The sequence below is a fragment of the Microcaecilia unicolor genome, chromosome 8 (assembly GCF_901765095.1).
Source record: "Microcaecilia unicolor chromosome 8, aMicUni1.1, whole genome shotgun sequence".
In the NCBI taxonomy this organism is placed as follows: Eukaryota; Metazoa; Chordata; class Amphibia; order Gymnophiona; family Siphonopidae; genus Microcaecilia; species Microcaecilia unicolor.
The window spans coordinates 220,471,644-220,483,703 of NC_044038.1; the positions used below are offsets into that span (position 1 = coordinate 220,471,644).

The 12,060-nt window shown below is 40.2% G+C and overlaps 1 protein-coding gene across 1 annotated transcript in view; it reads left to right on the forward strand.

The window, feature by feature from the left end:
- LOC115475673 (protein kinase C-binding protein 1-like) overlaps nucleotides 1-6,690 on the forward strand; it is a 147,291-nt gene extending 140,601 nt beyond the window's left edge. The window contains exon 23 of the mRNA XM_030211593.1: nucleotides 5,165-6,690. Coding sequence (XP_030067453.1) covers nucleotides 5,165-5,266 — 102 coding nt within the window. The 3' untranslated portion in view covers nucleotides 5,267-6,690. The remainder of the gene's footprint in view (nucleotides 1-5,164) is intronic.
- The last annotated feature ends 5,370 nt before the right edge of the window (nucleotides 6,691-12,060 follow it).

Here is a 12,060-nt window from a genome sequence, read left to right on the forward strand (position 1 = left end):
CATCTGATACTATTAAGAGTTCTGTATAACTCAACCACAGTAGCACCAGATTTTTTTAACAGTGGAGAAAGGTTATGAAACCAAACTGAAACAAGTTCCTCTCCCTTTAATCAATTTTCAAAGTTTTAAATTTTTATAATTTTAAAATTTTTGTTGGATTTATTAAAAGTCAAGTATTCAGCTTTAGGGCAAACCTACATTTGTTGTTGATCCATTTTAAGCAAATTAATCCATTATATACAGATTTTGAAATTTTTAAAAAATATAATCATTCATAGTAATATAGTAGATGACGGCAGAAAAAAGACCTGCACGGTCCATCTAGTCTGCCCAACGAGACAACTCATGTGTGCTACTTTTTGTGTATACCCTACTTCGATTTGTACCTGTGCTCTTCAGGGCACAGACCGTATAAGTCTGCCCAGCACTATCCCCGCCTCCCAAACCACCAGCCCCACCTCCCAACCACCGGCTCTGGCACCGACTGTATAAGTCTGCCCAGCACTATCCCTGCCTCCCAACCTCCAGCCCCGCCTCCCATTACCGGCTCTGCTAGCCAATCTTGGTTAAGCTCCTGAGGATCCATTCCTTCTGAACAGGATTCCTTTATGTTTATCCCACGCATGTTTGAATTCCGTTACCGTTTTCATCTCCACCTCCCGGGGGAGGGCATTCCAAGCATCCACCACTCTCTCCGTGAAGAAATACTTCCCAACATTTTTCTTGAGTCTGCCCCCATTCAATCTCATTTCATGTCCTCTCGTTCTACCGCCTTCGTATCTCCGGAAAAGGTTCGTTTGCGGATTAATACCTTTCAAATATTTGAACGTCTGTATCATATCACCCCTGTTTTTCCTTTCCTCCAGGGTATACATGTTCAGGTCAGCAAGTCTCTCCTCATACGTCTTGTAACGCAAATCCCATACCATTCTCGTAGCTTTTCTTTGCACCGCTTCGATTCTTTTTACATCCTTAACAAGATATGGCCTCCAAAACTGAACACAATACTCCAGATGTGGCCTCACCAACAACTTATACAGGGGCATCAACACTCCCTTTCTTCTGCTGGTCACACCTCTCTCTATACAGCCCAACAACAATATAGTATCTCAAATTAAAGTATAACTTATCTTCTCCTAGAGCTCAGTATCTTAGTAAGAGACAGTTAAAGTCAACATGAATCCATGTTTTGCTATATGGCTGTATCACAGACCAGTTTCCTTAAGGTTTGTCCTCGCAGTTCAATACATTAAAAAGAGTGTTTGTAATTGAAAACAACATATTTCACCTATACACAAGAAATTTGTAAATTTTGAGAGGGAGAGGTTATTTACAAAGTTACCTGCTATTCTGCAGTGATTTGTGTTTTCACTCAACAAATAGCTAAGCTCTGGAACTCTTTGCCGGAGAATGTGGTAACAGCGACCAGTGTATCTGGGTTTAAAAAAGGTTTGGACAAATTCCTGGAGGAAAAGTCCATAGTCTGCTATTGAGACAGACATGGGAAGCAACTGCTTGCCCTGGGATTTCTAGTATGGCGTGTTGCCACGATTTGGGTTTCTGCCAGGTACTTGTGACCTGGATTGGCCACTGTTTGGAAACAGGATACTGGGCTAGATGGACCCATTGGTCTGACCCAGTATGGCTACTCTTATGTTCTTATGTGTTTTGTGACCTGTTGTCCCTGTCTCCTGTACGGCATTTGTGCCTGATAGTGTTGGAAATCAGTTGAGCGCCAAGTGTGGACTGCTCTGTGCTACTGATCACATGACCAATGTCATCCCCTCCCAATTTGTTCTACACCTGTGGCGTTTTGCAGTGTGGTGGCACTAGCCCGAGGAGCATGACCTGCTTCTTGGGCAAGATCCGAGGGGCAACTACACTTTTGTGCTAATATATATATATATATATTTTTTTTTGTTACATTTGTACCCCGCGCTTTCCCACTCATGGCAGGCTCAATGCAGCTTACATGGGGCAATTGAGGGTTAAGTGACTTGCCCAGAGTCACAAGGAGCTGCCTGTGCCTGAAGTGGGAATCGAACTCAGTTCCTCAGGACCAAAGTCCACCACCCTAACCACTAGGCCACTCCTCCTCCTGTCTCTAACTTTTTAGTTTTTTAAAGTTTTACTTCAGGCACGGTCAGATTTGTTAATAACCTCATGGATTTTTATCATGGACTCTACTTATACTATTCCAGTTCTTTCGGGCCATCGTCCTGCACCACGGGCTACAGCTCTTGGTGGAAGTCAGGAATGCAGTCTCATTAAATGCACCATTTCCTCTGTCTTTTCTCCTTCGGATCAGTCTTCTGATACTATAGCCTGTGGACTTCTCAATTGCAGATCCCTTAAATCTATAACACAACTATTACATGATTTGATCTTGATCAGACAGCTTGGTTTTCTTTTTCTCACTGAAACATGGCTACGTCCTGGTGTGAGAATACATACCTATTTTAATGTCTTCCTTCTGGTTTCTCTGTTTCTTACTCATCTAGATTGAGTAAGCAGGGAGGCGGTCTTGCTATTATCTTTTCTGAGAAACTTTGGGGTTCATTTTCAAAAAGAGAAAAACGTCTATAAAGTGGCATTTGGATGTTTTTCTCACAAAAATGTCCAAATTGGTATTATCAAAACCAGCTTTTCAGAGGTTTTTCTATGCTGTTAGTCTGCTGTGCATCCAAATCTCAAAGGGGTGTGTTAAGGGCTGGATTTGGGCATTCCTAAGACGGACATTTTTCAGCCATAACGGAATAAAACAAAACCATCCAAGACTAAAACAGACGTTTTGAGCTAGACATGTTTTTATAATGAATGAGACAAAAAAGCTGCCCTAAATGACCAGATGTCCACTGGCAGGAATCAGGGATGACCTCCCCTTACTCCCCCAGTGGTCACTGACTCCCCTCCCACACCCCCCAAAAAATGATTAAAAACCTGTTTTACTCTTGTCCTTTTCCTGGTCCGATCATTCCCTTTTCACATTTCAATTATGTTATGAGGCAGCTGCCGCTGTATCCGCCTCTGGCAGTTATTGGTCCAGGCATCTGCAAGACATTGATATCTCCACTCTGCCTTCCGTTACTGAGACTTTTCCAAAGGACTTCCAATCTAAATCGCAGGATGATCAGGTTGATTGTTGGACTTAAACGCTATCTAGTGATTTAGATTTCATCGCACCTGTCACAAAATGCCTAGAGCCCACCTGGGGGGTTAACCCTGCAGCCATCTAAAGGATCTGTCCCAGTACCACTCAGGTCCACTACCACCTGCACATGTGCTCTACACTGGCATACCCTGCTGGGTTCCACTTGCCTCTGGGCAAGTCTCCCACCTGCAAGTTACTTCCCCTTTGGTTTCTAAGGATACTGAAGTTCCACAGTTCCCAGAAAGCACTCGGAGACCAAAACACAAACCACCAGGATTCTTAGTCCAACAGCAGTCAACAAACTAATAAGCTTTATTGTCAAGAAATTGAACAGTGAACAGTAAGAGGAAAGAATGGTGAAAATATAGCAACAATAACAGGTAAATCAAACAGATATTAATATTAAAACTAACTAAACATTTGTTTACACCTAAGTAGTACCTGGGGAGTTGCAGAAATATAGCAGGTCACAGATTATAAAATATAACTGCTCACAGGGTTTCTGAGATCTTTCTCTCTCTTCTCCCTATCTGAGACTAAAGATTATCTCATAGCTAGGCAGGAAAAACTGTAACTTCTGTAACAGCTTTACAAAAAAAAAAAAGATGGTCACCATCTGCTGGCCAAACAAGGGAAATGCATTTCATGAAATACAGTTCACAGGCTTGGAAACCCACTGTTTCTCCACAGCTTCTTTTTCACATTTTCAGTTATCTCATAGACATCAACAGTGGCTTTATCATGGTCCCCACTTTCTGAAGCAACAGGTGTGCAGAGCATCTTTGAAGGAAAACAAAATCCATTGAAACTCTGCGCTCCTGTAAACTTTAACAAAGATTCTATTCACACCAATTGTGCAAGGCCAAAAAGGACTATCTTTCAAGATTATTTAGTTCCTCTGTCAACAAAAATAAGCACCGTTTCAACATCTTTTCATGATTCAGTACAAAATCACATGTTTTCGTTGCTTTGGTTCCAGTTCTCTTTGATAAGTCAGTTCCCACTGTGCACAACTTTCGGTATCTTGGAGTCATTTTAGATTCCAAACTGACATTTTTGTACCAAATCTCTTCAGTTATCAAATCGTGCTTCATTTCCCTGTGTCAACTTAGATGAGTATTTCATCACTGGACAAATAATCATTACATACACTTTATCATGCCTTCCTAGGCTCAAGACTTGATTACTGTAACATTTATGCTGGGATCTCTCAAGCAAACCTTAACGCTTAAAAACAATACAGAATATAGCTGCTCGGATGCTCTGTAAAGCATAAAGATTTGACCGACATCCTTACTTTTCCGATTGCCCTGGCTTCCAGTCTCTAACCAAATTCAGTTTTAAAACTACATTATTGATGTTTAAGACCCTAAATACTGGTCTCTTGTCCTATCTCTCTGCTTTCACAATTCCCTATGTCCCTTCCCACTCCTTGCGTTCTTTAAATGACCACATACTTGTGCTACCTGGCCCTTCATGGGTTGGTAGACTACCTAGAATTATGGCTTCTTTTTCATTACCCCTTCACTCTAGAATACTTTACCTATTTCTCGCCATTCAGAGGCCTCCCTCAAGGCATTTAAAACAACCTTGAAGACTTATTTGTTTGTCGCTGCTTTCCTATTTTATGATGGATTTCCTTTCTGCCATCTAATTTGCATTTATAATTAATTTTGTTCACTGCTTTGACTTGTATATACAAAAAAGATGGTATAGAAAATGTAATAAACTATAACCATAATTCTGCGTCCCAAAGTAGGTTGGGCATCATGTCACTAACAGCCCGATCCTGACAGAAGTTCAAAGCTATATAATCCACCAGTATCAGATTATTACTAAATATGAGTTTTTGGGTGGGGTAAAAAGAGGTTTGACTTGCTATGCAATGCACCCAATATAATCGTATCATAAGATTCCTACCAGGCAGTCCTAACCCTCAACACTTAATCATAAGAGATTGGAATATAACCCAAGAAAACTGAGTAATGTAATTTTCTTTCTTTTATTTTACAGACTATTCCAGTAGTGGTGAGTCCTAGTGCCGGGACAGTAGCAATGAGAACGGGTGTTCAGTATGTTCAAACAACGGTGCCGGTTCAAGTGCGTCGAGTGTGAGGATGCAGGTTTACAGAATCAGACTTCTGGGGTGCATAACAAAAGGGAAACCAGACTTCTGAAAATGTGAAATCACTATTTTTCAACCTAACTTCAAAGGTTGAGACTTGAACTTTGTATATGTGTACAAAGTGGATTACACTACATTAATGTAAAGCATTAGATTTGGCTTTGAGTAGCCAAGGACAGTTGAGAGTGATGCTAATCTGTTCTACTCCTGTAAATAATGTACAGTTTGTGGATGCTGAGAACGTTGGGGGTCCCATCTCCTTTTTTTTATATTTGTATTGACTTTAACTTATGAAGTTTGTTGGACGTGGATAAAAGATGGCTCCATTATTCCCCTTATTAACGTTTTGACCTAACAGGTGCACACCAAATATATTTGCCTGGTTTGGGCCAGATAATTCAAATTTTGCATTTTAATTTGCAAGTAAGTGGGGTTGAAAACATATTTTGGACTTTCAAAACCCAGTAGCAGTGACACAGAATTTTTTTTATTCCACCCCACCGAAATCAACAACCTTTTACTAATCATTTTATTAAACCCAAAAGTCTGTGGCGAAACACTGAATTCCTGTATGTGGAAAAACTCTTACAAAGTAATTTTTTAAAATGATCTTCCAGTGACAGATCTGCTTAAAAATGCTGAATTTATTCATTTGGGGGTGGGGGGGTGAGGGGGGAGGAAGTGGACTTACAAATCAGTATATTGTCAGCAGAATTCATGGTACTAATTACTTGAAAAATAATTTCTGATCTAAAATATTACACACAATAATAGAATGAGAATCTTTTTTTATTCTTTTTTAACTGCACGTCATTCATGCAAAGTCTCTTGGAATAAAAGTTTCCATAAAAGACTTTGATAGACTTTTCAAATGAAAATCAACATTCATTTTTGAGTGGAATTGTCCTGATATATAGGTAGGACATTGGAAGTTGGACAAAAGCATGTGCTTTTTTATCTGATGGAATTGTATGCTTTCACGTGAGCATGAAGCGGTGCAATCTGAGAGAAAGTAACCCAGGAAAAATCCCATCTGTTACATTTTATACCCAAGTCCTATTTTGTATGTTGTGTAAAACAAAGGCATTGAACAAAGCAAAGTGATATATGTATATGAGACAAATTTAATTGTATAATATCATTCCAGTATGTTTTGTTGTACATTTTAGTCTTGTTTAATTTTTTCCCATTCTTTATAAAGGATGCGGTTTGTACAGTCCTCAGCTAGTATTCTCATTAGACGAGCAGACATATTAAGAGAGAAGAAGCAGCAACAAAGTACGTTCATGAATTACAGTTGTGTCAAAAAGAATAAGCCTGCCTGGCCTTATTTGTGAAACATAATTGCTTTTAGCATATGGAAGTATTTTTTCACATTTTCTTTGTATAAAATTTGTATTAAACTTAAAAATCATTTTTTGATGATTGCGCTTTATTTGTGATTGTCTGTCTAGTTTTCGAGGGCTCTTTTTGATCTTAAATACCCTCTAAATTTCATGGCACATAGTCTGCTCCCACCCGTCTGCAGTTGTTTGAATTTCAGCTTTATTTACTTTTCCAAATTTAAATTCAAGGTGAGTTTTTGTTTGTAGGTGGAAGACCGTAAAAAATGAGTTCCATTACCATAAGAAAAGAGAGAGTGAAATAGAGGACAAAAAATGGACTTGGGCAACCTTCAGCGTCACTAGTGCATTAACCAAATGAGGTTGCGGTTAACCTTGTTACTGTTGGCAAATTGCTGGATTACACACAATAAATACATGGCCCAGATCAGTTAACCAAAAAATAAGATGGGAAAAAAAAATAGCCCAAAATGCTTTTACTAGGCTGTTCTCAAGCTTGAGTCCTTGGTTTGTTTATTAGTTTTGACATTTTCCAGGATAACCATCAATATGCGTGGGATAGGCATAAAGGAATCCTGTGCAGAAGGAATGGATCCACAGAAGCTTAGCTGAAATTGGGTGGTGGGGGGAAGAGGGGTTGGTGGTTGAGAGGCTAGGATAGGGGAGGGCAGACTTATACGGGGTCTGTGCCAGAGCCGGTGATGGGAGGCGGGACTGGTGGTTGGGAGGCGGAAAATACTGCTGGACAGACTTATACGGTCTGTGCCCTGAAAAAGACAGGTACAAATCAAGGTAAGGTATACACATATGAGTTTATCGTGGGCAGACTAGATGGACCATGCAGGTCTTTTTCTGCCGTCATCTACTATGTTACTATGTAAGTTACTATATCTCTTAAGGCTCCTTTTACAAAGTTGCGCTAGCGATCCCTGTGCAGCAAATGTGACAAAGCCCATACGAATTGAATGGGCTTTCTCGCATTTGCCGCATTGCTAGCACGGCTTTGTAAAAGGTGCCCTTTAAAGTTTAAACTGAGTTAGACTTTAATAGTATCTACCACTATGGTGATACACTTTGTGATATATCGCCACCTAGTGGCAAAAATGTCTTTTGTGGGCTTTCCATCAACTATGAAAGATGTCATAGAAATGGCCACAGTCTGTACAATGTTTCTGAACTGGCAAACCTGTAGGGTATAATTTTGTACACCATTTTCCATATGTAAAGTATGTTTACACACGGAAAATGACTAAAATGACTCGACACATGTTTAAAAAGTAGGTACTGACTTTTGCCTATTTTAATGCAATCTGCTTTGAGTGGAAATGTACAGGCATAACTGTGTAAATTTCTACAAGAGCATTTGTGTGTTACTGGGGAAAAGCTCTGGGTGTCTATTTTATAAAGGCATATAGGTACTTGTTCAGAATGTAGGTTATTTTCTGTTCCCTTCTTTAATGCCAGCATAATTCTCGTGACATATAATGTGGAACTGGTATATTTTATGATTCACCAAGTAGTTTTTCATTAGAAAAAAGAAAACAGGTTTACTTCCAGGAGCTAGCAAGAAGTTTCTCCTATTCTGAAATTTGGAATGCAGCAGTAGCCGATAATGGATAATTGATGTCAGTCACATGAAATTAGATGGTTTGAATTTGCCATGTGGGAGAGCAACTTATGCTCATTCCTCAATCTCTTCCTCTCCTTACCCCTCCCAATCTCTTCTCCTTTTGCTCATCCTATCTTTGTTTACCTCTCCATGCTCAATTTACATATCCTCAAAACCCCACTACTACTATGTTTACTACAACTTGTAACATTCTCCTTCAAGACTTTGTAATTCTGTTTACTATGTAAGCCACATTGAACCTGCTATGTGTGGGAAAGCGCGGGGTACAAATGTAAATAATAACTTGTAATATTCATCCTAGCTTTTATTCATTGTGCCTGTAGGAGCTGGTGATGATGTGGATTCCAGCTATGACATTACACTGCCATCTTGGGTGCAATTCACTGTACACATACCAGGTTCAGTTAAAGGCAAGTCTACTGCTCCCTTCTGAGGATTCCTGTAATTAGATTGTAAGCTCTGTCGAGCAGGGACTGTCTCTTCATGTTCAAGGGTACAGTGCTGCGTACGTCTTGTAGCGCTATAGAAATGATAAGTAGTAGTAGTAACTATGAGTTCATAGGCAGAAGAGAATGAACATATAGAAACAAGGACTCCTTGGGTGGTTGTGAGTAAACAATCATGGCATTGTAATAGTAGTTCGGGTAAATTCTGATAGAGATGGAATCCCAAATGTACAAGAAGAATCTGTTGGCAAGAAAAAGAAAACAGACTGTTGAGCCAGCCGGTTTTCCTGATGGGAAAAGTCCTTGAGAAATTACCCCAGTATATGCTTTATTCTGTGATCATGAGGACAGCGTTATGGTTATCCAAGTGTTCTGTGTGGTCTATACCCAATGATCTGCAAGTGTAACTCACTGTAGTGCATACATATGACTGGGCTATATCAGTGAAATCATGCCTCAGAATTTATTGTATAAAGTGTAGTAGGAAATCAGTATGAAATGCCACATCTCAATTTCTTTTGCATAAATAATGATTCTTGTAAAAAAGGGACAAAGAAAATGTTTGCAAATTAGGCTCAAATTGGAACATACAGGAAGTAATTTTAGAACAATGTTTTTGTATCTATGCATGTCAGTGTTGGCATTTACAAGTGTAAATGATATATTTGTGTAACTACTGATTTGACATGTGTGGATGCTGCAGGATGCATAGATTTTAAACTGATTTACAGTGCAAAATTTGATAGTGTCACTGTATTATTAATATTGGAACATTGGCTTCTAATATCTTTTTGATGTTCCAAACTTTGATACTGACTAATCAAATAACTCATTCTGATTTACCATTATTTCTTAGAGAACAAAAAAAAGAGCAGTAGGGCAGCTCAAAAAGGCTCTAAAAAATAATATTAAAAGTCTTTCAAAATAAAAGGTGGTTTCAAATGTATATATCCAAGTTTCAAGAACTGTTATTACAACAGCCCAACATGTTTTGGCATCACAGTGCCTGCATCAGGGGAAAATGTCACATTTATTCATTTTGGCACACTGCTACAGGCTAGAAACGCTGTTTTTCAGTACTGTTAAGGACTCCTTCCAGCTTATTTTCAAAGGAGAAGGGTGTCCATCTTTCGACATAAATCGGGAGATGGGCGCCCTTCTCGCATGGCCACCCAAATCGTCATAATCGAAAGCCGATTTTTTTACACCCTCGACGGATTTCCGTCGCGGGGACGACCAAAGTTCACAAGGGCGTGTTGGCAGGGTAGTGAAGGCGGTACTGGGGCGTGATTAGGAGATGGGCGTCCTCGGCCGATAATGGAAAAAAGAAGGGTGTCCCTGACGAGCACTTGGCTGACTTTACTTGGTCCATTTTTTTTTCATGACCAAGCCATGAAAAGATGCCCGAACTGAGCAGATGACCACCGGAGGGAATCGGGGATGACCTCCCCTTACTCCCCCAGTGGTCACTAACCCCCTCCCACCATAAAAAAAACAGGTTAAAAATACAGCCTCTATGTCAGCCTTAAATGCCATACCCAGGTCCATCGCAGCAGTATAGAGGTTCCTGGAGCAGTTGTAGTGGGTACAGTGTACTTTAGGCAGGCGGACCTGGGGGGGGGGGGGAGGTTGGGGGGGCTTAGAACCCAAGGTAAGGGAGCTATGCACCTGGGAGCAATTTGTGAAGTCCATTGCAGTGCCCCCTTGGGTGCCCGGTTGGTGTCCTGGCATGTGAAGGGGACCAGTGCACTACAAATGCTGGCAACTCCCATGACCAAATGGCTTGGATTTGGCCGTTTTTGAGATGGACATCCTTAGTTTCCATTATCGGCGAAAACCAAGGTCGGCCATCCCTAAGGTCTACCCAAATGTTGAGATTTGGGCGTCCCCGACTGTATTATCGAAACGAAAGATGGACGCCCATCTTGTTTCGATAATACAGTCGGGGACGCCCCTTTACGGGGCCGTCCTTAGAGATGGGCACCTCTGTTCGATTATGACCCTCCTTTTTGTCTTGTATGAAGCGATACATTTTCAAAGGTGGATATATTATGATATGATTATCTGGTTTGCCATAAATATGACATTTACCCCTGTTGTAGGTGCTACAACACCGAAACACATTGATATTTTTTTAACTGTTTCCAAAAGTACAAAGACTAGGGCACACTCAAGGAAGTTACATGAAAATACTTTTAAAACAAATAGGAAGAAATAGTTTTTCACTCAATGAACAGTTAAGCTCTGGAACTCTTTGCTGGAGGATGTAGTAACAGAGGTTAGTGTATCTGGGTTTTTAAAAAGGTTTCGACAAGTTCCTGGAGGAAAAGTCCACAGTCTGCTATTGAGATAGACATGAGGAAGCTACTGTTTGCCCTGGGATTGGTAGCATGGAATGTTGCCACTATTTGGGTTTCTGTTGGGTATTTGTGACCTGGTGGAAGGATATTGGGCTAGATGGACCATTGGTCTGACCCAGTGTGGCTATTCTTATGTTCTTATGCAATAAGTTGTTGAAGTCTGGATATAGACATCTGAAAGCACCTTTTATTTTGAAAGACTTTTTATTTAGTTTGAGCCTTTGAGTTGCTTTTCTTTTTTTGTTCTCTGCAATTGCTTTGCACTTGATTATTGCCCCTATCTGTTGTTATTATTTCTTTACAGGTCTCTTATTTCTTACTCTCTGATACGCACCCTTCGTTCTTTACAGCAAACTTTATTGGCAAGTCCTACTCATCTTAAGATATGATCCCAAGAACATCATGTTTTGAAGTTGATGCACCAGCTATGTGGAATTCACTTCCCTCTGAAATCCACCTTGAACTATCTTTTCAGAAATTCAAGGTTCTCTTGAAATGCTCTCTTTTTGTAGAAGCCTGTCCCCTAATTTATTTATTTATTGCATTTGTATCCCACATTTTCCCACCTTTTCCTAATTAACTTGGTGTACATTGAACTGTGTTTGCATTTCCCAGAGCAGCAGAATTTTGCTTGTTTTTGTCTGGTCTTTTCACGCCCTCCTATCCTTGTGTTCTTTAGTGTAAATTTTACTACCCTTTTTAATGTTAAATTTTGTCATAACCTAGGCATAGATATTGTTAAACCATTTAGATATAACTTTATAGGTGGTAAGTTAAATTGAAATGTGGAGACATGGTTTGAGCAATTCATAAAACTAGGCATGTATACATGGAATTAGTGGCCTAGTGGTTAGGGTGGTGGACTTTGGTCCTGAGGAACTGAGTTGGATTCCCACTTCAGGCACAGGCAGCTCCTTGTGACTCTGGGCAAGTCACTTAACCCTCCATTGCCCCATGTAAGCCGCATTGAGCCTGCCATGAGTGGGAAAGCGCGGGGTACAAATG